We start from the raw sequence: 27,886 nt of genomic DNA on the forward strand, positions 1-27,886 counted from the left end.
AAGATTCAATGCCATTGCTACCAACAAAATACATTTTCAGTACCTATACTTTGCAAGTGTAAATATACCCTACCCACCGCAAGTGACCATAACTATTACCATACTACATCATAGCCTTTTAACAACAACAAGACCAACATTGTAAAAAGAGACCAATGTTATAGTATTTTATATTTTTAGCACTGTTTTTGAAGCAGCAGAGGCACTGGGGCTTATTCATAAAAGGTTTCATTTTAAAATTGTGCTGCTGTTTCCACTTTGTTTAAAAAGTTGGATCTATGGGGTCTAACTATATCTCTGCATCATTAATAGTAAAATATGGTAAAAATTTGTTGTAACTTTACAAAAAGAAATCCATGCAACTGCCATAGAAGCAGATTTCATTGCATGAATGGGCGGGTAGATGAGGAACGGTCAACCATTTCTGAATGCTTCCTTTAATGACATTTGCTGTCCTCGCGGCATGTTTTGCTTGGCGCTCCATCTTGTATTTATGTATGGCAGAGAGCTGTGTACAGCAGTCGGCGTTTCAGGAAAAAACAACAAAACCATTTCTTTTCCTTTTTTCTCGAAGCATAGACAATTTTGCTATTGTATAAAAAGCTGCGGAAGTTTCCCTTTGGAGAATATTTAAGGCTTTAGGAAGGGAGAAAAACTCAGGCTTCTTGCTTGGCCAGGGCTTCGGCCTCCTGCAACAAGAAGAACAAGAAGATGAATAAAATACTGTATTAGGGCTTTTTTATTAAGCAAATAGGCTGCATCTGCACTGCAAAAACAATGCAGTTTGACACCACTTTAACTGCCATGGCTCCATCCTATGGAAACTTGGGATTTGTAGTTTGGTGGTACATCAGAACTCAGACAGAGAAGGCAAAATAGCTAAAAAAATCCAAAAATTCTATAGCATGGAGCCATGGCAGTCAAAGCTGCATCAAACTGCATTAATTCCACCATGTAGATGCAGCCTGTGATACTCAATGGAAACACAAACAAACAAGCATCTCTTTTTCAGTTTCCATCTGTCAAATACTAAAGTCCCATTCTGACTTGGGAAATGGCAAACTCTGGATGCTTTTCTTGCACAGCAACCTTCTCCAACCTCATATCCCACCAATTGTTCAGACTGCAGCTGCCATCCTCTTCGCGGAGGAGGATGAAAGTTGTACTCTAACACACTTCATGGGTATTGGGTTAGGAACGGCCAGACATACAGGTGTGCCAGATACTTTCTGTGGCTTTTAAGGATGCCTTCTTTAAGTTCTGATCTCTCTTTTTGCAGGTAATCGATTTTCAATCAGTTTTCTCAATGGGTGTTTCACTTGACAACTCCTAAAAGTTTAAATTGGTTCTATAGCATAAGTTGCTTGGAATACATTTCCCAAGAGAAAAGCCATGCTGTCATTTTTCCCCCAACGAAAATTACACTTTAGAAACCTCAGATTTGTCATGCAGCATGTAACTGGAGTGAAATAACAGAATTCAAATATTGGGGGGGGGGGGGAATTAAAATGTACCAAGAAGGAGAAGGAGAAGCAGCAGCAACTAACAAACATTAATATCATTTTCTTAACCTATAAAATCTCAAGGGAGGGTTGGAGTGAAATCTGACACTGTGTGTAGATTTGGCAGCAGCTCCAGCATTTTAATGTGTTGACATAAAACCACGCCTGACCGGGCAAGTCTTGTCTCATGTTATCAATATCATAGAAAACTTTTCCTGCTCTGAGGCTCCCTGCAGCAATGTAATGCCTAACTAACCTAGACAGCTACCCAACACAGGTCTGCAAGCTACCTAGGGCAAAAACTCATTACAAAGAGACAGCATGGGGTTTGCACATTGGGAGGATGTTCACATATCTTTCTGCAAAGTTCACCTTAAGAACAAAAGTCCTGTTGTTTTACAATGTTCCCCCATGCTCCTCAAATTTGTTACTCATAGTACAAGCTCAGTCTCCCTTCTCTGAAATGCTTGGGACCAGAAGCGTTCTGGAGTTCAAACTGGAATACCTGTATTTGCATTTACATGCATAATGAGATATCTGGGAGATGATACACAAAATTCATGTACGTTTCCTATACACCTTATACGCATGCCCTGAAGGTAATTTTATACATTTTTGTGCATGAAGGTAAGTTTATACAGTACTTTTCATAATTTTGTGGACGACATTTTGCACATGAAACAAAGTCTGTGTACATTGAACACAATGTAGCTTTTGTAATATTTTGGGATTCTGTATAAGGGCGACTCAACCCGTAATGTTAATAAATTAATCGGTTAAAAAATAAAAGAAAGATCCAAACAAAAATAGCAAAGGTTAACATGAAATTCTTGCAATATGTACCTTTGATCCCGGTGGAGCAGTCAAGCCTAAGAAAGCATATACGGCGTTATTCTCTCTCGCTTCAAAGAACGCTTCATAATCCTTTAGGGAAGGAAAAGGAAAGATAGAGAAATCAACTTCGTGGACATAAAGGTCCAATTCAAGTTACTAGTCCTTGTGATATGGTGTTAATATAGGACAAAGGGGTATCTAATGTATTTAGTTGCTAAACTATTAAATATATCTTTTTCTTATTCTCTAGTCATTGGTTGCATGTGTATCACTTAAGGCAACTTATCATAAAACTGTTCAAATATTTTTCTCTCCCTTCAAAATATTGGACTGTGCGCAAGACAGAAATGCTCTGAAAAAAAAATAAAGAATACATAAACTTTGCCCAAAAACTGATAAAGGAAGCCTGGCTCTTACCCCGAGATACCGGCCGTCGCTGAAGATTCGAGGTGGCAATGGATTCCCAGCGGCTGGACGGCACTCTTCCGGGACGTTTTCTCGCATCCATTTGCGGTTCTCTTCATTGGCTGCAATGTCTTTCTCCTCATATTCAATCTTATTGGCTTCCAAGAACCCGAGCACATCTTGCTGTTTCTTTTTAATCTGGAACCAAGATATTGGAATCGGTTAGAGATTCATAGAATAGTAGAGTTGGAAGAGATTGTTGTATAGTAAAAGCATAATCCAATTTTATAGGAGGACCCACACAAAGAGCAGAAGTATAGTGATGCTAGTTGTTCATCTAGTCGTCCTGATCTGGCAGGTACAGCCCTTGCTTTCCCACTTCTTTGGCTTCTTTGAAAATGTCCTAGTTTTACTCTCCTCCTTCCACTTTCCCACTTGCTTCACTTGCTGAAAACTGTGTTCAGAGTGCAAAGGTAATGTGCTCTTGGTTAACTAAGCAGGGAAGAGAGGAGAGGAGGGAACCAAACCTTGCTCTTTCCAGTGGACTCGGGCAAAAGCAAACTGCTGCAGCCTTTCCTAGCTTGCATGTTCTTTTTCATTAATAACTTTTGCCATCAAAGACTCCCCATATCTTGGATCAAATACTAACCAGAATGGAGACTGGAGTCAAGAAATCAGAAGAAGACTAGGATTGGGAAGGGCAGCCATAAAAGGAATGGACAAGATCCTAAAGTATAAAGCTTGATCTAATTTCCACATGAAGTTAAAGATGGATTTCAGCCCAAATGTATCTAGCCATCTCATTCACAACTAAAACTTCATATGATGTGCTGCTCTCCTTAGAACAGAAGCTTTAATAATAAAGAATGGGGGAGCATGTACATTTGCTTGATGTTTGGTTGCTTTGGTTGGAACAGTCAGTGTGGTCAGTAGGGCAGGATTATGGGACCTGCAATCCAAAACAACGGAAAGGCCAATAGTCCCAAGCAAGTGCAGAGAATTTTAACCTCTATCTAATGTCCTTCCTTATCTAAATGGAGCTTGAAACAGCCATTCACCCAGGACAAGGGTTCCTTTCACACTATACAGCTATAGCTTTATGGTTCCCCTTTAACCACCAGTGGCGGCAACTTGGGATTTGTAGTCTGGACAGGCACTAAAGCTTTCTAGTGGTGCACTCTAAATTTCCATAGGATGAAACCTGGGCAGTTAAACTGAAATTAAGAGTGTAATATATAAGGGCCCTTAGCAATATGCTTGCTACCATAGATCCTTTTGCAAAGTCTCCAGGAAGCCATTGCTTCGAAATGAATTATTAGTTGGCTGACGTAAAAGCCCCCTTGCTTATGTTCCCACATTGCCTTGGCAATATCAATGAATAAGAGGCTATAGGTTGTAATGATGTGGCGGTAGAAGTCAAAAACGGCACATCTGTCCCCTTCAGACTGTTCCTAGGAAACCAGGAAAGAAAGGGAGGCTGGCTATCGGCTGATCCGCACCCATCGTGAGAAAAGCAGTGCTCTGGAGATTGCTTCACTTCCGATTCAGGCCAGATATGGGACTCCTCCAGCAGATTTCCCATATATGGACAAGTAACAAAAACACACACACACCCAAATCCTCCACCAAACAGATGTGAAGCCATTAGACAAGCAAAGGAGCTCCAAATAAGGTAGCAGAACTCCCTGGCAGGCAGAGGAGAGGCCAAAAAAGAGGAAGCAGAAGAAGAAAATGCAAGGCAAGCAGACTGGACCAGGAGCATTGCAACAGACTCAGGCTGAGGATGGAAGACCAATCTACACATACAGCAGGACAAGATCCATTCATCCATCCATCCCTTTATTTATACAGCCAGACCTCCGTATCCACACAGAGGCAGCATGGTGTAGTGGTTTTAGTGTCGGACTTCTGGAGGCCAGGGTTCAATTTCCAGCTTGGCCATGCAACCCACTGGGTGACTTTGGGCAACTCACACTCTCTCAGCCTCAAGGGAAGGCAATGGCAAAACCTCCTCTGAACAAATCTTGCCAAGAAAACATCATGATGAGTTTGCCCAAGAGTCACCAAAAGTCATAAATGACTTGCCAGAGGAAAATCTAAACCTTCCAATGCAAATATCTCCAAGGATATGTATACAAACAGAGCTTAAGCACATAACTGAGGACAGTTCTTTCACGGAACTGCAAATCCCAGGGTCTCTTTGGTGAAGTTAAGGCGATAAAGGATATCTAAGGATGCATCTGCAGTCAAGTTGTTCCCAAACTTTAAGACAACAGCCAGGAATTTGGGGAGCTGGAAGGCCAAAGTCCGATCTACAGACTTTCTACAGAATCCCTGATCTACACTGTATAAATAATACAGTTTGACCTCACTTTAAGTGCCTTAGCTCCATCCTACAGAATCCTGGAATCTGTAGTTTTGTGGAACAATGGCACTCTTTGACAGAGAAGGCTAAGGATCTTGTAAAACGACAACTCCCAGGATTCTATAGGATGGAACCACAGCACTTAAAGTGGTGTCAAACAGCATTATTTCTACAGTGTAGATGCACTCCACAACTCCATTAGATTTTTAACGTGGGTTGCATCCAAGACTCTCTGTCTCAAAGGAAATGGTTTCATTTCAGACCTGCACCTATTTGCACCAGGATTCCCGGTGCCAGCTTAAAACATCTGTCCATCGAAACTGCCTGACCTACTGCTGATAACACACAGCGGAGACCACCATTTCAATAGGAATGGGGCGATAACAAGGAATGGTGGGTGGCTGCCAAGGCAAATTAATTTACCCACAGGGAAGCCAGCCAGCCTAAGGGCCTGTTTTGCCTTCATTTGACATTCTCGAGGACGTAAGGAATGTGCTTACCGTTCCAAGTCAAAAAAGCGCCCTGTGAAAAGCCCAGCTGAGAACAACTGTTGGGCTTCAGAGTCTAAGACAAAGGAAGCACTGAGTAAGCCATCCAAGAAGTTAACCAGTCTGCTGCAAACAAAGCAAGCCGAGCCGTTTCATTTCTAAAGGGCACAGATTTTTCTTGCATTTCTGGCAACCGCATGTCCAATCTCACCGTATTTCAAAGCAAATGGGAGTCTGCAGTGACTGGGATAAAAGGGGATAGTTTGAATCTTTAGCTGAGCCTGCATCTATACTGATGAATTAATACAGTTTGATGTCGCATTAACTGCCATGACTCCATACTATGGAACGCCAGGATTTGTAGGATTCAAAAACCTAGCCATGTTAGTTTGGAAAATCAGTAGTAACAGCATCAGCAATTGCATGTATATTTCTAAACTGCTTAATAGTGAACTCAGCAATCTCTAAGCAGTTTACAATCTGTAAAACAATTGCCCCCAATAAGCTGGGTACTCATTTTACTGACCTACCAAAGGATGCAAGGTTGTGGTTTCAGTACCAAAAGGGATCTTGCTGCACCTTTGAGACTAACCGGAAGACAGAAGTTGGTAGTATGAACTTTCATAGACTTGAGCCCACTACTTCCTCAGATGAATATGGTGGAGTAGAAAGCCCTGAGACAGACCTATATTGCAGTCTGTGTGTGAGACCGTCCATAGGAATGCAAAACTTTATTGAATATATGAAATATTCCAGCCAATATGACAGCAGTGCAAAGTCACAGCAAATCATGTCAATAAGGTTCCATGGAAAACCTATAAATATCATGATAATACAAATATATGCTCCAACCACAGGGGCAGAGGAGGAAGAAATTGAGAGACTCTATGAAGGGGTCCAGGAAGAAATTGACAACACACCAACACAAGACATCAAGTTAAGCATAGGCAACGGGAACACTAAAGTAGAAAGCAAAAAAGAATAAACATCAGTAGGAAGATTTGGATTAGGTAAAAGAAACAAAGCTGGTGGGCATCTGATAGAATTTGGTGAGGTCAACAACCTATTCATTGCAAACACCTTTTTCATACTAGAAAGACTATACACATGGATATCACCAGACTGCCAGTTCAAAAATAAATAAATAGATTATATAATTGGAAGCAAAAGATGGAGAGGCTCAATTCTGGTGGCCAAAAGTAGATCAGGTGCTGACTATGGTACAGATCATGAGCTATTTATATCAAAAGTCAGAGTGAAGCTGTTATCCAGGGCATCCGTGAACTTGGTTAGTCTGGATCAGTTTGAGTCTGTCAGTACCGAGGATGTGGACAAGATCCTTGGAAGTGTTAGGAAGACAACATGCCCTCTCGATCCCTGTCCCTCATGGCTAGCGGCACAGGGGGGCCCGGCTGTAACCTTGTTGTTACAGCGGATTATTAACACCTCATTGAGGGATGGGCAATTTCCAACAAATTTGAAATTGGCCACAGTAAAACCTCTTTTAAAAAAGCCCTCCCTCGACCCCCTGTTGCATAATAATTATCGGCCAATCTCGCTATTGCCATTTTTGGGGAAGGTAATCGAGCGGGCGGTTGCAATCCAACTTCAATCGATCTTGGATGAAACGGAATATCTAGACCCATTTCAAACTGGCTTTCGGGCGGGTTACGGGGTTGAGACTGCTATGGTCGCCTTGGTCAATGATCTCCGTCTGGGCATGGACAGGGGAAGCGTGTCCCTGTTAGTGCTCTTGGACATCTCAGCGGCTTTCGATACCATAGACCATGGTATCCTTCTGGGGCGCCTGGCGGAGGTGGGAATCGGGGGCACTGCGCTCCAGTGGTTCCGATCCTACCTCTCCGGGAGGTCCCAGATGGTGCAGCTGGGAGACGTGTGCTCCAATGAGAGGGCCCTTACATCTGGGGTCCCTCAGGGAGCCATTCTGTCTCCCATGCTTTTTAACATCTACATGAAACCGCTGGGAGAGATCATCCGGAGACATGGGGCGCGGTGTTATCAGTATGCTGATGACACCCAAATAGTCTTCTCTATGTCTCCGACTGATGCAGTGACCGGGATTGGCGTCTCTCCTCTCGTGGCCTGTCTGGAGTCGGTAATGGGCTGGATGAGGGACAACAGACTCAGCCTGAATCCAGAGAAGACGGAAGTACTCGTGATAGGTTCCCCCGGTCCGGGGTTGGCGGTGGTTCCTCCAGTCCTGAACGGAATCACGCTTTCCGTGAAGGACTCTGTACGCAGCTTGGGGGTGCTCCTGGACTCGTCGCTCCACCTTACATCTCAGGTGGATGCGACGGTCAGGAGCACCTGCTATCAGCTTCGGCTGATACGCCAGTTGCGTCCCTACCTCGACCGGGGAGACCTTGAAACGGTTGTACACGCCCTGGTAACCTCTCGTTTGGATTTCTGCAACGCGCTCTACATGGGGCAACCCTTGTACCATACCCGGAAGCTGCAACTTGTGCAGAATATGGCAGCCCGTCTGGTCACTGGCACTGCCAGGGCCAGTCATATAACACCAGTCCTTAAAGACTTACATTGGCTGCCTATTCGCTTCCGGGCGCAATACAAGGTGTTGGTAATTACCTATAAAGCCCTAAATGGCTTGGGCCCAGGGTACCTGGAGGACCGCCTCTCTCCGTACAATCCGCCCCGCGCACTTCGATCTTCAGGGCAGCTATTATTAAGTGTTCCAGAGGCGAAATATAATTCCACCTCTAGGAGGGCTTTTTCCATCTCAGCCCCCAACCTCTGGAACGCGCTGCCCTTCGAGCTCCGCTCAGCCACCTCCCTAGCCCAATTCAGGAAGGGGTTAAAAACCCATTTATTTGAACAAGCTTACCCTGACCAGTAACTCTCCCCCCCCCTTGTCAGCCTCGTCAGCATTGTTTTGCCGACATGTTATTTTTATTATTTTTATTGAACTGCTTTTAATGTATTTTATTTGATTTTGTGTAATGTATTGTTTTTCTTGTTGTTCACCGCCCTGATTTTTAGAAGGGCGGTATATAAATAAAATTTTATTATTATTATTATTATTAACCAAATTCAAAGAACCAATTCACAAATTAAGTTCCCATTCTTCTCTCCCATTCCCATCAGATCTTCATTACACCCAAGAAAGACTGAAAACCACACTCACACAATTCAGCCCAATGGATCAGTTCAAACATCACATCAAGCTGTGGTTGAGAAAGCTTATTGTGACTGCCACAGCCATCAGTTCACCTCCAGCAGGTGAAGCTTCACAGATATTATGGGAGTGCACTATTGAAAATGGGCGCTGTCATGCCTCCAGAGCATCTTTGATGCTCTTGAGACATATATTTAGTTGAGATTATATTAGACTTTCTATGTATCACTTTAGGAGGGGAAATAGAGATCTACAGCTTTAAGAAAGACAAGGATTGTGAGAAATCCCAGGGTCTTATACTGTCTCCCTCTAGCTAGTTTCAGTTGTGTAGAAAGATTTCAGCCAAGTCAGACCTGGAGAGAGTATTTTCCTTTGAAAATGATAAGTCCACAGAAGAAGAAAGATAAACCCTCCAAGAAGAGAGAGCAAGGTATTTAAGAAGGATTATTGAGAAAAAGGAGATCAGTTTCATGTTTTTGTGTTATAACCAGTAAAGCTTTGAAAACTTAAGAAATTTGTGGACAAGTCTTTTGTTCAGACTGTGTTCCTAGGAGCCAGAGGCCTTACTACACCCAAAGTCCATAGCATCACTCTTGGGACAAAACAGGCGCTAAGAAGACAGAAGGTCAAACCATGGTTGGGCTCTCTGTTACAGTTAGTGCAAACTATGGTTTAGTACAATATCTGAATTAAGCCAGACCCAGAGCTGAAGAAAGTGGTCATATAGGTCACACGACTCAATTCATAGAATCACAGAGTTGGAAGAGACCCCAAGGGCCAACCCTTCCAACCCTTTGCCATGCAGAAATACACAAAACACTCCTAATGTTTAGGTGGACTCCCTTTTCCTGTAGTTGGAATCCATTACTCCATGTCCTAGTCTCGGAAGCAGCAGAAAACAAGCTTGCTCCATCCTCAATATTCTCAAGGGCTTCCAAGCAATCTTATTAATTGGGTGCTGAGTACCCTCAACCGGGTGCTGACATCTCCAAAGAACTTCGGGAATTCAGGAAACACTGGAATATTTGCAAAGAAGAGCTCCAAACATTTCTCTCTCTTCTCCACATTGCATGAGGTCTGATAATACACTGCTATTTTTAGAAATGGGTAATTATTGTTGAGTTCTTGCTGCTTCTTTCCTCTCGGTTTCGATTTTTGAGCCAAGAATCACACATTAAGCAATGCCACCCACAGCAGCTTAGGCATCCGGTGTTCCAATTCAGTGACACAACATTCTGGGCAACCACTGGATAGTGAAAAAGCACAGTAATGTGTATGCACACGTATGCATTCAGAAAATGGCTATATAATGTATCTCAATACCTTCATACAAGCCCAGCGGTACCAAGAAAAGACAAAAAAAGTGTACAAATACAGTCTCCGAAATAAAATAAAATAAAAGACGGAGATGTCCTAAGAGCTGTAGAGTAGTCATTCCCAGTCTTTAGTTCTCTGGCTGTTTTAACCGTCAGTTCTAAAAAAAGACCAGCCAATTTGGTTAATGGTCAAAATGGTCACAGGTTTCAGGAGTAGACGTCTATGGAGATTGCTACATCCAACTTTAAAACTACAATTAAAGTTGGAAAATAGTGTCGTTGGCGATATTTATTGCATGACATTGCCCCCGACCCATAGCCGCTGTGTCTCTGAACCTTGGTTAGGGTGTCCCTTTTCATTGGTGGGGCAAACCCGTCAATAAGCTCCCAGTTACACTGCTGTGCCATTAGTCTTCAGGTGCGAAACATCATTGTTGCAGCAGCTGTGATATTGGCTGTCATGTGGTAATACCGTCTCTCCCTCACTATTGCCAAGAAGGCTGATTTCCTTTATTCATTTATTTTTTACTTCTTTTCTTGAATTTATGTTGCATTCGCATAATTCCTGAATTGCATTAAAAAGTAAAAATAAAAATAAAAGAGGCAGGATTAAGGGGGATTACGGAAGAGAGCGCAATAGTAGAAACAGTCATGCAGTTGCAGAGAGGTGGAATAATCGCTACTCTAAAACCAATGTTTTTACTAGGGTCCTTTACAGACCGGCCTGAATGGCCAGCATGGGGGCAGAGTCAGGGTGTCACGTCCAGATGATGCATGCCCTGACTTCACCCCCAGGGCGCCATGACGCCATGCGCCACTCCACACGACATCATGGTGTGCCTCCGGCAATGCGTCCAGATGATGCTGCACCAAAGGAGCACCATACAGCTGTGCCGCCACGGCTAAGGTGCCCTTTCAAGAGCTTGAGGTTGCCACAGCCCCAACTCTGAGAATACTTTGCATGTTTTGTTATGTATGGTGTACATATATTCAGCTTTAATGGGAATAATAAGCAGTAAAAAAATGATGTTTTATTGAAAGATATAAATAGTTTGTTAATGTTGGAAAGCATTAAATCATAATAAATGGTCGAACTTTCTGATACATAAAATAATGTCTCACAGTATTATTATAATGGATAAGTGTGGGGTTTTTTTGTGGGTTTTTCGGGCTATGTGGCCATGTTCTGGAAGAGTTTATTCCTGTCGTTTTGCTAGCAGTGAATAAACTCTTCCAGAACATGGCCATATCGCCTGAAAAACCTACCAAAAAGTATGGATGCTGGCCATGAAAGCCTTTGCCCGATGGACATGTTTGCAAGTCTGCTCTCCCTGCCAATGCAAAACATTTCCTTGTAACCCGTGAGTGGTTTCAATACCCTTTTTAAAAAGAGTCTTGTGCAAAGTATTTATTTCAGCAAGCAATGCAAACACTGGTCCAGTATTGTCAAACAGAAAGTAGCTGTAACAGAATCTCAAGCATGTTTTTTGTTGTTGTTCAAATAAATGTGCAGTAGAACAATAGTCAGTGTGGAAACTACATTCCCGCCCAGCGAATGCAATGTTTTCAAGAGTTGTGGGAACATATCAGTGGGAAAGCCAACGTGGGAGAAGTAAGCAAAAACAAAGCTACCCCTGTGGGTTACTCCATTATTTATCATCTATTTGCTCAGTAATCTAAAGCCACAAAGGTTGCTAATCCTCATACACAAAACCGCCAACCATGATGCCCAGCCTGGATTAAATGAAGACTAGGACCCACATTATATTGTCAAATACAGCCAAATGGTCTAACCACGATTTAAATGCAGGTTGAGTCGTCCCTATCCAAAATGCTTGGGACCAAAACTGTTTTACATTGTGATTTTTTCTGTATTTTGGAATATCTGTATTTTCATATCCGTACGTAATGAGATACCTTGGATATGAAATCCAAGTCTAAACATGTCTACCCCCGGATAGGTTTTCTGGATGTGAAGATACCACGTTTTAGCAGCCACAGGGGAATCCTAGAGATAAAACCAATGGACTTGGACTTTATTATTTAAGGTTTCTATCTGAAACAAAGCCAGCAGAGCTTTGAAAGCTTGCAACATGTGCAATGTGCACTTTGGATGGCCCAGTAAAGGTATCACTGTTTGGTGGATTTTGGATGATATGTCCAACATGGCTACCTCTGGATATGTTCATCAAATTAATCTATGTTTCATATACAACCCATAGCCTGATGCTCATTTTATTCAATATTTTAAAATCATTTTGTGCATGAAACAAACTCTGTGTACATTGAACCATTAGAAAGCACTATCTCAGCCTCCCATGTGGACAATTTTGGATTTTGGAATATTTTGAATTTCAGAAATCCTGGTAAGGGAAACTCAACCCGTACTATCAACATTTTTGATGGTAAGAAAAAGCAGTGAAGGAAGTGAAGAGAAAAACATGAGAGGGTTACAAATGCAAGACTCCAGTGTTTGGAACCGATGTAAAATTTCACGAATTGCTCAATAAAGTCTCATCTGGAAGCTTCCTATGAGCCACACAATGAACCTTGTACAGCGACAAAAGAATGGCATTTGGTAAACTGGGTCAATCATTTACTTTAAGAAAATAGATCTTAGCTTGTACAAGTTGTACAAATGTTCAAAATTCTTGTTATCAAATCTTCCAAGCATCTTAGTAAGCAAAACTGTTGTTATTTACCATCAAGTTGGCTTCCAGTTATGGCAATCCTACGAACAAAGTTATATAAAAGTACCTTCAGGCTGTGTCTATCAGGTGTATATGATATGAAACATAAATTTATTTTATGTTCAGGCTTGGGTTCCATTTCCAAGGTACTTCATTGTGTATGTATAGCAAACACAAGTATTCCAAAATAATACAAAAATCCAAAATACGTCTGGTTTCAAGCATTTCAGATAAGGGAGGCTCAGCTTAGACAGAAATTGGAAATACAGTGCGCCCTTGGCTTATGCGGGGGATCCGTTCCGCCCCGCCCCCCGCGTAAGCCAAATTGCGCGTATGCTCGAGCCCCATTCAAGTGAATGAGGCTCATTCATGCAGCAGCGTGGTGGTGCATGCGCCCCATTCATTTGAATGGGACTTGCACCCTGCGCACTCCCACACGGCTCTACACAGCTTTGTGCGTAAGCTCAAAGCTGTGTACAGTGCATCCGCCTATAACGCGAGCGCACTGTAATATGCCCTGGTCAATTTTGATTTTGGCATTCAATAACATAGCTTTACATTGAAGGATCTTATCTAGTTCCTTCATGGCTGCCTTTCCAAGTCTTAGTCTTCTTCTGATTTCTTGGCTACAGTCTCCATTTTGATTAATGACTGAGCCAAGGTATAGGGAATCTTTAACTATTTCAGTGTTTTCGTTACCTACTTTGAAGTTATGTAAGGGCTGTTCGCCAGTGGAACACACTCCTTCCTTGGAGTGTAGTGGAGTCTCCTTCCTTGGAGGTCTTTAAGCAGAGGCTGGATGGCCATTTGTCGGGGATGCTTTGATGGAGAGTTCCTGCATGGCAGAATAGGGTTGGACTGGATGGCCCTTGTGGTCTCTTCCAACTCTAATGATTCTATGTGTGGTCATTATTTTTGTCTCAATGTGCCCAACAGCTACTGGGCAAAACGCTGAAGGAGGAAAATGAAAATGGTTTGGATGTTAGGGAGGGAACAGAGAGGTTAATTGATGCAAGGAAGCCCATTGCAGAACAATGCACAATAGAATACACAGAAGTCTCTGTTTCTCCCTGCAGTGATTTTGCGAGGAAAAAGCTGGCCTAGGTCCAAAAACCAAGATGAAAAGATTGCAGGAGAACACGATGGAGAGAAAGAATGTGGATTGCACATGTTTCCCCTTTCCAATTACCTTCGGCCCAGTGGCATGTACTCACAGTTGCATCTATAAACACAAACACACAAACCCCATTGCAAAATACAGAATGACTCCCTGGTGGAGGTGGAACGTGACCATCACAAGCTTAACATACCTTCCAATGTTTCACTGATGAAAATGAAGCAACATCAGAGTGGGGTCAAAAAGGCCTGGCCAGGCAACAAGAAGGCAAGAGGTATTAAGGAGGAAGAGCACACAAAAGAACTATTTCAGGAAGAGAAATTCTGGAATTTATGTACTGAGTTTAAGAAAGCCTGGGGGGAAAGAAATATACCCCAAATCAGATGACTGGGAAGGGAAAAATTCCATGCCTTCCCCTCCCTCCTCATGAGTTAGCGGAGTGCACTTTGAATTCAGTTTGCAGAAACTGAAGTAAGGAGGACAAAGAGGGAAAGTGGGCAGATGGAAGAAAATCTGGGACATTTCAAAAGCCGTTGAGAAAGTGGGACAGGAGAGGATTAAATGGAGCTGTCCCTGCCTTATCTGATAAGGCCCCTTTGTTAGGCAGAGGACACTGCATTTCTCATGAAGCCTTCATGCTTTTGCATCAAGAAAATGTTAAATAATATTGAGGACTATGGCTTCACAATGATGGAGATGTATTGGATAGCAACAGAAGTACAGTCGCCCCTCCTAAATCGCGGATCTGAGATCTGCGCCCTTGATTACCCGCGATGACCTCCGCTGTCTTCAATGGTGCATGCTCCCAGTGAGCGCACCCAGGCCACACGTATGGGGGTGCGCCCCATTCAAGCCTATGCGTGAGCCTCTGTGTACCGGGTCCAGAACGGATCCCCCACGAAAACATAGGGCCAACTGTATATTTTTTGTGTTGCAAATGGATGTTAAATTTCCTGGACATTGAGACTCTCTCACCAGCCACACAGCCAGAAGGAGGAGGTGCAAGCCTGCAAGTTATACCCCTCCATACCATCTGATCTGAGAACAGAAACAGCAAAATCTAGGCCTATGACTAATATCTTCACTTCTTTTTCTCCTGTAAGATTTCTAACACCTTGCTTGATCAAGAAGCCAGTGGAGTTTCGAAAGCTTGCAACATGTATACTGTGCATTTTGGTTGGCCAATAAAGGCGTCACTGTTTGGTGGATTTTTGACTGGATTTGCTATATGTCCAACACGGCTACCCTTGGATGTTTTCATGATACGACCTAAAAGATGTAAATTAAATGGAGGCAATTTCTCAGATAGTAAAGAGTTAATGCTCTGAGCAGAACCTCTTGCTGCCTCTTGAATAGGAAACGGAGTGTTCAGCTGCAAAACCCACCAGATCACATTGCTTCCGGTGACTTGACAAGAAAGTAAGCAGAAAGCAGCTGGTTTTACTCCGGGGAGGCAAAGAAACTGTCAGATTCGCCTCCAAATTGACATGGTTTCAAGCTGCACATCTGACATGGAGGAATGAGGCCTCCTCTGAGTAGAGGGGAGCCAAAACTGGACAGGCTTAAGTTCAGCCTTTTGTGCTATTCAGGTTTCATCCCAAAGGATTGACTTGGCACATAGAATACAATAGACTGAAAGAGTGAGAAAGCCCCAGTGGAAGGAGGAAACTGGAGGAAAAGGGAAAGAATTCCAAGACGGCAGAAAAGGGGGTGATTCTTAGAGATATCTAAAGGTTTTCAATTTTAAATCAGTTTTGTAAGGCACCAGAACTCTTTGGTAGAGAAGGCTAAAGATCTTGTAAATACCAGGGTTCCAAAAGATGGAGCGCCAGAACTTAAAATGGTGTCAAATTGCATTATTGCTACAGTGCAGATGCACCTTAACTTAAGTTAGGGAAGTGGAGGGGATCAGCCCCCATTTATTTTGTTCAGCTCAGCTCCCTCGTTTCTTATTCATTCACCTTATTTCTCCCAGATGGTTAAAAGCAAGAATGTCCATTTCACGAGAAAGAGATTTTCTCCTGCCATTTTGCTTATGTTAATCTAGGCAACAACACATGTGTTTTTACAGCCTTATACCAATAAATAACCTCAGTTGGAAAATTGCTCAGATCCAACCAAAGTAGTTGACAAAGTAGTTTGCAAACTGGTATTCACCAAAGCAACAAGTAGACACCACTTTCTCCTTTCTGTCATGCAAAGGGGAAAAGTGGTTTGGAGAAAAGCTTTTGCCTTTCATTTCCCTTAGGATTAGTCAAGTCTTTCTGTTCAAAAGCTCTCTAATATTTATTTAATTCTCCCCCCCCCCTTAAATCTAAGAGAATGAATAAGAGCCGGTTCATTCAGGGAAAGGAGGCATGTCACACAAATTAATTTGAAGGGTCTTTACAAAGCAACAACCAGCAACTATGAAGCTGATTATACAATCCCAGCATAATCATCTTGGTACAGTATTCTAATGCCTTCCGGTTGGTGTCAAAATATATGTGTGATGGACTTATGTCTGCTAATATATCATCAGTTTCCATATGTGTGTGTGTGTGTGTGTGTGTGTGTGTGTGTGTGTACACGGACACACACACACACACACACACACACTACTTGTTTGAATGCAATTGCTCTTTGGCTATTTTACCAGAACTATTCTTACAACAGTGCAAATTTAGTTATTTTTATCTTCTAGTTGGCACATTTTTAATCTCCGTTTTTTAAAGGCTTGTTATAAAGTCAGCCCTCCTTATCCACGGATTTTTAATCCACGGATTCAAGCATCCACGGTTTGAAAAGCATTTTAATATATATATACATTCTCAAAAGCAAAGCTTGGTTTTGCCACTTTATATAAGTGACACCCATTTGCTATTCCATTGTATTCAATGGAATTTGAGCATCCACGGATTTTCATATCCAGAGAGGATCCTGGAAGCAAACCCTAGCGGATACCAAGGGTCCACTGTCTGTGTTATTTTATCTTTGATTTACTGGCCTTTGATGGAAATGTGTGAAGGACCCTTCCTTCCATAACTGGCTTGAAACTCAAACTGGATTGTTTCTGCAGTGTGTTTTGGACCACTGTCTGATGACCCCAAGCAATGCCAACAGTACAGTAGAGGAGGAAATAAGGAAAGGTCTAGGTCTGAAAACAGAATTACATGTCTTCTACGTATGACATCAGTATAATGGTACCACTCTGTCACAATCCAGGAGTCCAGATCCTCCAACTCTCCCACTGTGGCAGGAATAATCTTGATTAATAATTCTTTCATCCCATTGTTTTCAAATGTCCCAGTTTCTCCATCCTTTTCCCTGCGTCCTCAGCTTGCTTCCGTTGCTGCATACTAAGTTCAAAATGCTAGTTTGTGTTCAGTTAACTCAGCAGAGAGAAGAGAAGGAGGCTGGAATCTTGCCCTTCCCAGTAGACTCAGGCAACAGCAAACTGCTGTAGCATCTTCTAGCTTGTGTTTTCTTTTTCTCTAATAACTTTTGCCATCTTGACCACACTCTGAAGTTGCTTGGCCGCTCATGTCCCCGAGTTTTCAGCGCTGAAACGTTGGAGAGCCAATGTGGACTATGACTCTGGAGACTAGGGTTCGAATCCCTGCTCAGCCATGAAACCTAACCTTGGGCAAGTCACATGCTCTCAACCTCAGAGAAAGGCAAAGGCAAACCTCCTCTGAAGATAACTCGCCAAGAAAACCCTGTCCTCTCTGAACCCTAGGAACTCCCCAAAAGCTTTAGAGATTTTAAGCAGTGCGGCTCATTTCAGGCTTATCTTGGAATTGCTTGAATATTGGAATACACCTTTTTAAACAAATGAGATGTATGCATGCATTTGCAAAATCAGCTTTTGGGTTGTTGCTTTTTATGCAATAGCTGCATAGTTTGGCTTCAAACATGGCAAAGATCCAGACACACTGGGAAGTGTGTCCATAAATAAAGGCCTAGCCAGAAACAACTCCCATTGAATTCAACCGCACTTACTCCCAAAGAACGGTCTACAGGATTTATTTACGGGAAAACGTAATAACCTGTGTTAGCGGTGGTTACACACCACGCAGAACAACTACCGGAAGTTAAATCCAACCAGGAAAAAAACCCATAACATTTCAATAATATAATGAAGAGAGACAGTTGCCGGAGATGAAACATTAGATAATTTTAACCCAAGACACCGGACGCTTCAAGATGGTTTTCCTACTTTGCAAAACATGAGTGGAATTCTTTTTTAAAAACCCAGTTTTACAAAACAAGTGTATGTCTGGTGCAAGAAAGAGAAGGCAAAGCAAAAAAAATACAACCCTAAACTATTATGGGTCCTTGCACATCTTTTTAAAGCATCGCAGCGCCACCCAAATCACCATAGCCATAATAACCGCAATGACTGGCTTTGAGTCGGAAAGAGTCTGCTGGCCCCAGGCAGGCTCCAAAAATGAGCCAAACAATGTTTGACTTTTATACGGCTGCAAACGGCTTTTGTCTGGTCCAAAACAAACACCAAGGAAACCCATCGCTGGAAGGCAGGCATTTACTGTAGGCTACCCATTAACTGCTATGAAAGTTGGGCAGCGGGACATGAACAGAGCCATAGTTTTGCTTTTGCTTTGTTTATAGCCCTCCCTCGATTTAGCAAGGCTTGCGGCATTAGCGTTCAAAGACGCAATGGTAGCAATGGCATTAAAAGCAAGGGCCGGAGCTAGACAAATATGTCGAGGTCTATTCCAGGACTATGGTCCAAAACACACTGCAGGAATAATCCAGGTTGAAACCACTTTAACTGCCCTGAATTGGTGCTAGAGAATCCTGGGAATTGTAGTTTATTCTCTGTCTCTGACAGAGAAGACTAAATGTCTCACAAAACTACAGTTTCCAGAATTCCCTAGCATTGAGCCAGGGCTGTTAAAGCGGTCTCAGACTGGATTATTTCTGCAGTGTGTTTTGGATCTGTGTTATAAAAAGCAATTGTGATGAGTACAATACAACCCACATCCAGACTCTGGACCTGATTTTTTTGGCCATGAAGCCCTGCACTATTCCTTTGTTTTGTTCTGTTTTTTTAAATTAACAATTCAACAATTAATGGGTTTTATGGATAAAGAATGCAGCAAACTAACTATGTACTATAGAGCCCTTGGTATTCTTCAGGTTAAAAAGAAAGAAAATGAAAGTGATGATGTTGGAGTGTTACAGGGCTTACCTTTTGCATCAGACAGGGATACATTTTGTATCGGTTACTTTTTGTGTCAGGTATTTCTATTGTGATTCAGTTGGTTTGGAGGGATCTGATACAAAACGTGGCTCCAACACCATCGCTTTTCCTTTCTTCTTTCCTGGATGATTTTTAAAAACATCTTTTGCCCAATGAAGCGGCCAGTAGAGCTTTGGAGAGCTTTGGAAAGCTTGCACCATGGGTTTTGTGCATTTTGATCACCTAAAGGTATCGCTTTTTTAATGGATTTTGCATTTTGTTTTATTTATGCCATCTTTCTCCCAGGAAGGGACCCAAGGAGGCTTACAAGATAAATGTCTATTAAGACACTGGAGGTTTTCATACTGAGACTGATTTAAAGAGAGATTAAAGTGCATTTAAAGCATCCCACAAATGAAGTGGAAATGGCGAGTAATTGCATGAATGATTATCGCACACAATTGCGCAAATAAAGTGATATCGGAAATGCATTGTCGCTGGAATCCCAAACATAAAAAGATGCACATTAATGCTTCTTTGTGACCGCTTCAATAGCGGGTTTTGTGCAACGTCATGTGAAATCGTTATGCATAATTACGCGATTTTTCCTGCTATTCATGGGATAAATTCCCAATCTCCTTCATGTAATAAACTCCGTAGACAGTGAGTGGACTGGTCATAATTTTTCAGTTTTCCAGTGACCACCATAAGAAATCCTACTAAATAAGCAAACGTGTTCATGTGCATAAATGAAGACCAGAATTCAGATGGGGAAAGGTGGAAGGGAAGCAAAGCATGAGTTGTAGGGAACTGCCTTGCAAAATTTAGCTTGAGTTTTTAACCATGAAACCCACTAGCTGACCTTGGGCAAGTCACACTCTCTCAGCCTCAGAGGATGGCAATGGCGAATCTCCTCTGCACAAATCTTGCCAAGAAAATCCCATGATAGGGTCGCAAACGGCTTGAAGTCAGAAATGGCTTGAAGGAACACAACAACAATTTTAACTGTGACATGCATACACAGCTCTTTTTGGCTCTTAATAAGATTTGTATGAAGTCATACTGCTGGCAGAAGAGGACTCACAAATTCTGTTGGGAGCAGGTGGGAAAGGAACCTTTTCTGGGGGAGAAGTATGACTCAGTAAAGTTTGAGCAGAAATGGCTTGGACACCTTACAGAGGGTTCTTCCCTCTGAGCTCTGTGGCAGAAGTATATTTTCCTAACTGCCCATGAGAGACATTAAATAGAGAAGCAACTCCATTAACGCTGCCCAAAAGGAAGATTCAGAGTAAAGTGTTGGCCCAGAGGTTCTTACACTATAGTTGGCAAGCTTCATGAATGCAGTCAAAGGAGGAACGCAGTGAGGAATATTCGTATTGATCCTTTGTGGATGTATTTTTTCCCAATACAGCTTGAGCATCCCTTAACGGGAATTTCAAAATCTGATATATATGGGACACCATTTTACTATCCCACTGCATATAATCAGACTCAAGCATCCATGGATTTGGTATCCATGCAAGATCCTCCCAGCAGGTATCTTCAGGCTATGTGTATAAGGTGTACATAAAACATAAACGAATTGCATGTTTAGACTTGGGTCCTATCACCAAGGTACCTCACTATGTATATGCAAACATTCCAAACTCTGAAAAAATCCAGAATCCAAAACACGTTTGGTCCCAAGCTCTTTGGATAAGGGAGGCTCAACTTGTAAAATAAAGCATGGATTTTCTGACTGAGAAGAGATAACTGAACAGGCTAAAACAGCCCTGGGCTAGGGTCCATGATTTTCCTGTTACAGAACTGGTGTTGCTAATGGCTAGCCCTGGATATGGAGGGGTATATCTTGCAGGCTGGCATCTCCTAGGCTTTGAGAGTCTCCCAGTTGCCACATGGTCAGGAGGTGCCAGCCTGCAAGATATACCCCTCCATAGCATCTGAACTGAGAACAAAAAGAGCAAAATGCAGGCCTATAACCAACATCTTCCATTTTTACCCTCCTATATGGTTTTTAACACCTTGCCTGATGAAGAAGCCAGTGGAGCTTCGAAAGCTTGCAACATGCATATTGTGCATTTTGGTTGGCCCAATAAAAGTATCACTGTTGGGTGGATTTTTGATGTTACTGGAAGTCTCTGCTCAGTTTGGTGCCCATGGTTCCTAGTTCCTTTTTCATGGATAATTTTGTTTCTTGAAAAAAAAAATACATGTGTTCTGATTGCTGGAAAATAAAGAACTGGGAACTGGGCATCAAATGCAGCATCATGGAAAACACACAGAAGTGTGATCACTGCTAGGCCACTACCACCTTATTTTCCAACTACTGAGCCACTGTCTTGCAAAAAAGAAAATCACATTCAAATTGACTCGGCAGGCTTGGTTGCAACTTTGGTCTTGGCTCATGCAATATACGGGTGGCACTTTCAGATGACAGGGTTCAATATGCCAGGCTCCCAAGGAAACCACAGCTTTGGCAATTAAGGCAATAGAGCATGACTGCTGGGAGACCAGGCGTGTAACACACACAAACTGAATCATTCACAACCACAATGCATTGGGATTGTGACCCTCACTTGCCTCTTTGGTCCCTTTCAACAGATCTAGGTCTGCCCCACAAATTACCAAGATCTTCCAAGGGAACCGTGGGAACTGCCATGAAGTGAGAAGAACACAGAGGCAAAGAGAGGGAGGAAAACTGGTGGAAATTCCATTTCTATCTGCATTAGACTTACACAGGGTTGACTCTCTCTGGAGCAGAATTGGATCAGGCTTTACAACAGTGGTTCCCAAAGTTTTTTGTGGGTTTTTTGGGCTATTTGGCCATGTTCTGTAAGAGTTTATTCCTGATGTTTCGCCAGCGTCTGTGGCTGGCATCTTCAAAGAATAAACTCTTCTAGAACATGGCCACATAGCCCCAAACCCCCACAAAAAACTATGGATGCCGGCCATGAAAGCCTTCATGGTTCCCAAACTTCAGTCTTCCAAATGTTTTTCATTTCAGGTTCCAGAATTCCTGACTGTTGGCCAAGCTGACTGGGGTTTCTGGGAGGTGATGTCCAAAAGAGCTGGAGGACCAATGTTTGGGAGCCGCTACTTTACAATGAAAGGCAATGTTCTTGCAAGTAAGATAGAACAAACCTATAGTTATTTCCATCCAACTTCATCTGCTATTTGGTTACACACAGGAGACCAGTGTGGGAATGAGCTCTCATGTCATGGCTTCAGGCCTCAAACCTGAATAAGACAGTCGTGATTGATGCCATTATATTCCTCTCCATCGCTCAGTGAAAGCAAATACGGTGACCTCAAACCTGTCAATATTTATTCATTTCAAACGCAGCACTTCAGGAGCTAAGAGGATTCATCTTTACCTGTTACCTTTACCTAGCAAGCCATTAGGCTATATTTCAGAGGAAAGAACTGGCAATGGGGATTCCTTGCATAAGAAAATCCTTTGCAATTCATGGGGTTGCCACAAATTGAGTCGACTGGAAGGTGTGCGCACACATACATGCACACATACATGCTCTGAATATTATAAAGTTATGAAAAAACAGGAAAACCACATGATGATCAGATGTGATTTGCTGTTTTATTATTATCTTTAGCTGTTATGCATCTATCTGGACTTTTCGTCAAGGACCCCAAGGCAGGATGGATGGCTGTCCTATTCCTTGTTAGGCCAACAACCTTTGAAGCAGGTTAGCTTAAGAAAGAAAAGAAAGCATATTTGTGCGTATATGTGCATGTACTTTCAAGCTGCTTGTAGATTTATGGCCACCCAATGAATTTCATAGGCTTTTCTTAGGCAAGAAATCCTCATTGCCAGTTCCTTCCTCTGAAATATAGCCTAGGGCACCTGGGATTCATTGACAGTCTCTCATCCAATTGCTAACCAAGGCTGATCCAGCTTAGCTACCAAGATCAGGCAGAATCTAGTGTGACTGGTGCAAGATTTCACAGTGAGTGCCATGGTAAAGTGGGGATTTGAACCTGGATCTCCCAGGCCCAAGTCCAATACACTGCTGCTATACCATGAGCTATTTTACTGTGTCTGAAAATGTCTACAACAAATCACCTCTGAGTATTCCTTGTCTAACAAATCCCTATAAAATTCATGGGGGTTGTCATACGTTCTCAGGGGACTTGGAAGATGCTCTCTCTCTTACACACAGGCACACAAACACAAATGTACAAACCAACAAACACACAGGAACACTGTACACCTATACATACCAATATATACTGAGCAAAGATTCTTTTTGAATTATAACCATCCAACCCCATAAACATCCTATAGAAGAGACCAGGGAGGTGACTGACAACATGTGTCTACAAATAATCCAAAGGTCCTCTATTGACTTGATCTATGGAGCATCTTCTTTGATCTGTTGAGGTTCAGTCACCTTTTGTTGTATAAAGCAGCAAATGGAGAAGAAGCAGGGAAAACAACTAGACTCAAATACGCTATATAAAAAGCCAAGGCTGTTTGAGTGACCTATATATGAAGTGCACATTACCATTAATAAATATACAGTATCAGCCAGACAAGCATGAAAAGTTTTTTTTAATGCATACTGTAAAATGCATTATTTAATGCATATTGCTTTATTCAAAATGCAGGCAAGATTTCCTTGCAAATTCTCCAGGGCCCAGGGACTTGGAAGTTCCCTTTTGTTTGTTAAGGATGGTTTTGTGGTGTTGTGGTTAGAAAGCCGGACTAAAATTGAAGAAGTTTGTATTGAAGACCCCATGGCGGCAAGAAATACATTGACTCAATCCCTCTTTTCCAGACTGGCCTACCTCACAGGGTCATTGGGAGGGTAAAGCAGGAAGGATGAGACCCATTTATAGTATCTAGTAGAAATACAGTTGCATCAGCTACTATTGTGCTCCTCATCTACCAAGCTTTTTAACTCCCCCTCTCTAAAGAATAATAATAAAATATTAGAATTAGCCTAGCACAACTTGTTTTTGAGAAATGTAAACTAACTCTTAGGAATCACAGTGTTTAAGTGGCTAATGATTCATTGTAGAAACTTTCCTGCTATAGATACCATTTGGTATTTACCTGGATCCTCCCTCCCAACACACAACCCATTTTTTTGCAATGGAGACAATATTTGCTTTCTTCTAGCCGCTTGGGATTCCTGTTCTCCAACAGTTTTCTAGTATTATACAGAGTAACTCTGGGATTATATCTGCAAGGTCCTTTAGTAGCCTTGGAACCAGAGGATCCTGCCCTGAAAACCTGAATCTGTTGAAGATATCAAAGATGTGGCCATATTAGTCCATAGGATCAGTATGTAGAGAGATCTTGTAGCACCTTTGAGGCTCACTGAAAGAAGTTGGCAGCATGAGCTTTCGTAGACTTCAGTCTACTTCCAAAATGCATCTGAGGAAGCAGACTTTAGTCTAGGAAAGCTCATGCTGCCAACTTCTTTCTTTTAGTGACTCCAAAGGTGCTACAAGATGTCTCTGCACACTGTTGAAGTGCAGCCAACTGCCTGAGCGTTATCAATACTCATTACATTTGCATTCCATGCTTCCTTCAAGGAGCTGGAGGGCTATACCTGGCTTCCCCAACTCTGTCCACAACAACCTTGTAAGGACCGTTGGCCAAAAAGACAGATGCAGCCCCTTCAAGACCAAACACTGAGCAGGGATTTGAACAAAGTTCCTCCATGTCTTAAGTCCACTTTCCAAGCCAATAGCTGGTCATCTCGGTGCATGCTGGAATGTGGAAACTGTCCGACATTTCATTAGCAACTCAAAATCCCTTGCCCTTACTAAGCCACAGAGTGTTCATTTCATTTACCAACAGGATTAAAGACAACATCCTGTAAGGACCTGGCACAGTTCCACGTGAAGTGAGACAGGCCTGTGTCTGGACAGTACCAGGAAGAGAGACTGCCTGGGAACTCTTAGGAACAATTTAGTGGTAGAAATACAAAAAGACGAAAGGAAGGATAGGGCATTCAAGGCTGCAAGGCATGGAGAAGTTAAACCCAAACCAAATCCTCAAAGCAGAAAAGGAAAGCAACCTCAGAGAGATATCCTGGATTTCTATCCGAGGAACGCAAAGAGCTTTGTATTTCAAGTACAGAAACTTACTATAGCACCGAAGTCTAAAGAATGGTGTTAAGTGGATTAAATGGATGCTTCCTTCTAGATAATCCCAAAAACAAAGGCAAATTTGCAAGTAGAGAAATTTACCAAAGTTGAACATTTACTCTAGATAAAAGGTAAACCTCAGTTAAAGAAGTAGGTGTGTTCCTGGCATTACTTCTTTAACAGAAAATGTGGCACCAGAGGTGAAGAAACACAGAAAGAATAGTGATAGGTTCCTACAACATTAAGAAAGAAGAAGAAAGAAGAATGAGCAGCTCAATATGTTTCACTGAGGTTTTTAATTCAAATGCGCATGGGGAATGAAACAACCAGGGATGCATCTGCACTGCACACATCAGGTAGGCAACCTGCGGCCCGTGGGCCGGATGTGGCCCGGCAAGGCATTGGGACCGCCCCAGCCCGGTCCTGCCGCCGATTGCTGCCGGGGCCTGGGGGCAATTGTCTATAGAAGCCAGAAAACATGCATTTACATATACATTTTGTTAAAAACAGCAGATTTTTTCGCATGTCCCCATTTTTTAAAAAAAAGTGTCTTCCATTTGAAATTTTCCTACATGTGTCCTGGTTTATTTAGATATTTAATTTTGTTAAAAATAGTTAATTATTTATTTTGGGCTCGGCCCCACCAGTTGTCTGAGGGAGCAGCAACCTGGTCCCCGGCTCAAAAGGTGGCCTACACCCGGGTCTAGAAAGAGCCGAGCGAAAACAGTAGGACCTCTTTTTTTGAGTACTATATATACCAACATAAATCGATTGCATGTATAGGTCGAGGGCAGGTTTGGGGCCAGAATGACTGAGTTTGATATGACACATGGATAAGTCAAGGGTAAAACTTAGGGGCATGTAACAAAGGATAAAGCAAAGGAAAACGATGCCAAAGAACATTCAAAATTCCAGTAGACATAACTGTTTGCTCTCACCTAAAGGCTGGATGGATGAGAGAACAGACAGAGTATGCTCTTGCCTTTCACCAGGGGATGGTTCCTTTTTTTATATACAAGTTAAAGTACTTACATTGAAATGCGGATAAGTAGACTCTGGTTTTTTGGGGCAATTTTGGGACTAAACTTCTAGACTTGGGCGAGTACAATACAGTAAATATCAGTCCTTTCTCGCTCTGACTGGGTCTCTGACTACACTGTCTCTCATCTCACCATCGCAACCACTGTGCAGCGTATAACAGAGGTGGGTACCAAAATCTGTGGATGCTCAATTCCCATTATAACAATGGCATAGTAAAATGGTCCCTTATATTAAATGGTACAATCAAGGTTTGTTTCTTTAGGGGGGACATCAGAATATTTTCAAGCCATAGATGTGGACTCTGTGGATACAAGAATCAGTGCATATGGAGGGCCAACCTTCCCTCTGCAGTTGGTCCTCTGCATTTGAAGCTTTGACTTAGAATTTCTAGAGAAAGCACTTCTCTAGGCATTGCAGGTCCTCCAGCATATTCTATGATCAGCATCTGGCAAATGTTGACCACAGAGTTGAACTGGAAGACCTGTTGATTCCAGGGAGTGTTTCTCTTAGGTAAAAGAAGTGAGTTTCCATCCAGGAAAACTCGTTTGTCATGTGCCTCAAGTCTCTTCCGACTGACAGAGCGATCCAAGGTCCAGGGGTTTTCTTGGCCAGATTGTTTCAGAAGAGGTTTGCCATTCTCCTTCTCTAAGCTGAGGGGTGTGACTCAACTCACCCAGGGTGACAAGGGATTTCCATAGCCAAGGGGGGATCTTCCTCAGAGTCCAACCCTCAAACCACAACAAAGGCATCCAGTCTGGGACCTTTTGGGGTTTTTCTTTTAGCTGCCAAAGCCTCTCCTCCTCTTCCTCTTCCTCCTCGTCCTCCTCTCTCCGCCTCTTCCTTCCGCTCTTCTCTCTCCTCGTCTCTTCCCCTCCTCCTCTCCTCTCTCTCTTCCTCTCTTCCTCACTCTTTCCTCCTCCGCTCTTCCCCCTCTCCGCGTTCCTCTCTTCTCTCCTCTACTTCCTCTCCTCCTCTTCCTCCGTCCTTCCTGTCTACCTCCTCCTCTCTGTCTCTCTCTTCCTCCTCTTCTCTTTCTTTCCTCTCTTTCTTCTTCTTTCTCCTCTTCCTCTTCCTCTACTTCCTCCTCTCCTCCTCTTCCTCCTGTTCTTTCCGCTCTACCTCTCCTCTTTTCTTCTTCCCCCTCTCCCTCCTCTCCTCTCTTCTCCTCTCTTCCTCCTCTCCTTTTTCCTCCTCCTCTTCTTCCTCTTCCTTGGAGACCTTTGGGCGAGTCACACTCTCTCAGCCTCAGGGGAAGGCCATGGCAAACCCCTCCTGAGCCCCTCCTCCTAGAGCCCCTGAGTCGGAAACCCCTGGAACTAAGGCACTCAAGGCAAAACGCTGGAGCCCCACAACGCCTGGCTTTCCCTCCTGCACCCCCGCACCCCCCAATTCCTTTCCCCATAAGGAGATGATGCTTCAAGGCAGGGAGATCCCCCATCCCTCCCTCCCTGCCAGCCCTTAGTTCCAGAGCCTCCAGGGCAGCAGCAGGGCCAGGGGAGCCTTACCGCCGTGGATCCCGAGCAGGAGGCGATGTAGACCTCGATGACCATCGTGGCGAGGCTCCGGGGGGGCGATGCCTGGCTCCGGGAGGAGGATGCGGAGGAAGGAAGGAAGGAAGGATAGGAAGGGCAGCAGCAGCAGGAGGAGGAGTCGCCCTCCGAGGAAGGCAGGC

The 27,886-nt window shown here is 43.0% G+C and overlaps 1 protein-coding gene across 1 annotated transcript; it reads right to left on the reverse strand.

Moving 5' to 3' along the window:
• SH3BGRL (SH3 domain binding glutamate rich protein like) lies at positions 1–27,886 on the reverse strand. Its single transcript, XM_042479549.1, has 4 exons — positions 27,720–27,886; positions 2,754–2,939; positions 2,346–2,426; positions 1–689 (listed from the first exon to the last, which is right to left on the reverse strand). Exons 1-4 carry the CDS (start codon positions 27,762–27,764, stop codon positions 657–659), a joined length of 345 nt encoding a protein of 114 aa, XP_042335483.1. The 5' UTR covers positions 27,765–27,886; the 3' UTR covers positions 1–656.

The sequence above is a fragment of the Sceloporus undulatus genome, chromosome 7 (assembly GCF_019175285.1).
Source record: "Sceloporus undulatus isolate JIND9_A2432 ecotype Alabama chromosome 7, SceUnd_v1.1, whole genome shotgun sequence".
In the NCBI taxonomy this organism is placed as follows: Eukaryota; Metazoa; Chordata; class Lepidosauria; order Squamata; family Phrynosomatidae; genus Sceloporus; species Sceloporus undulatus.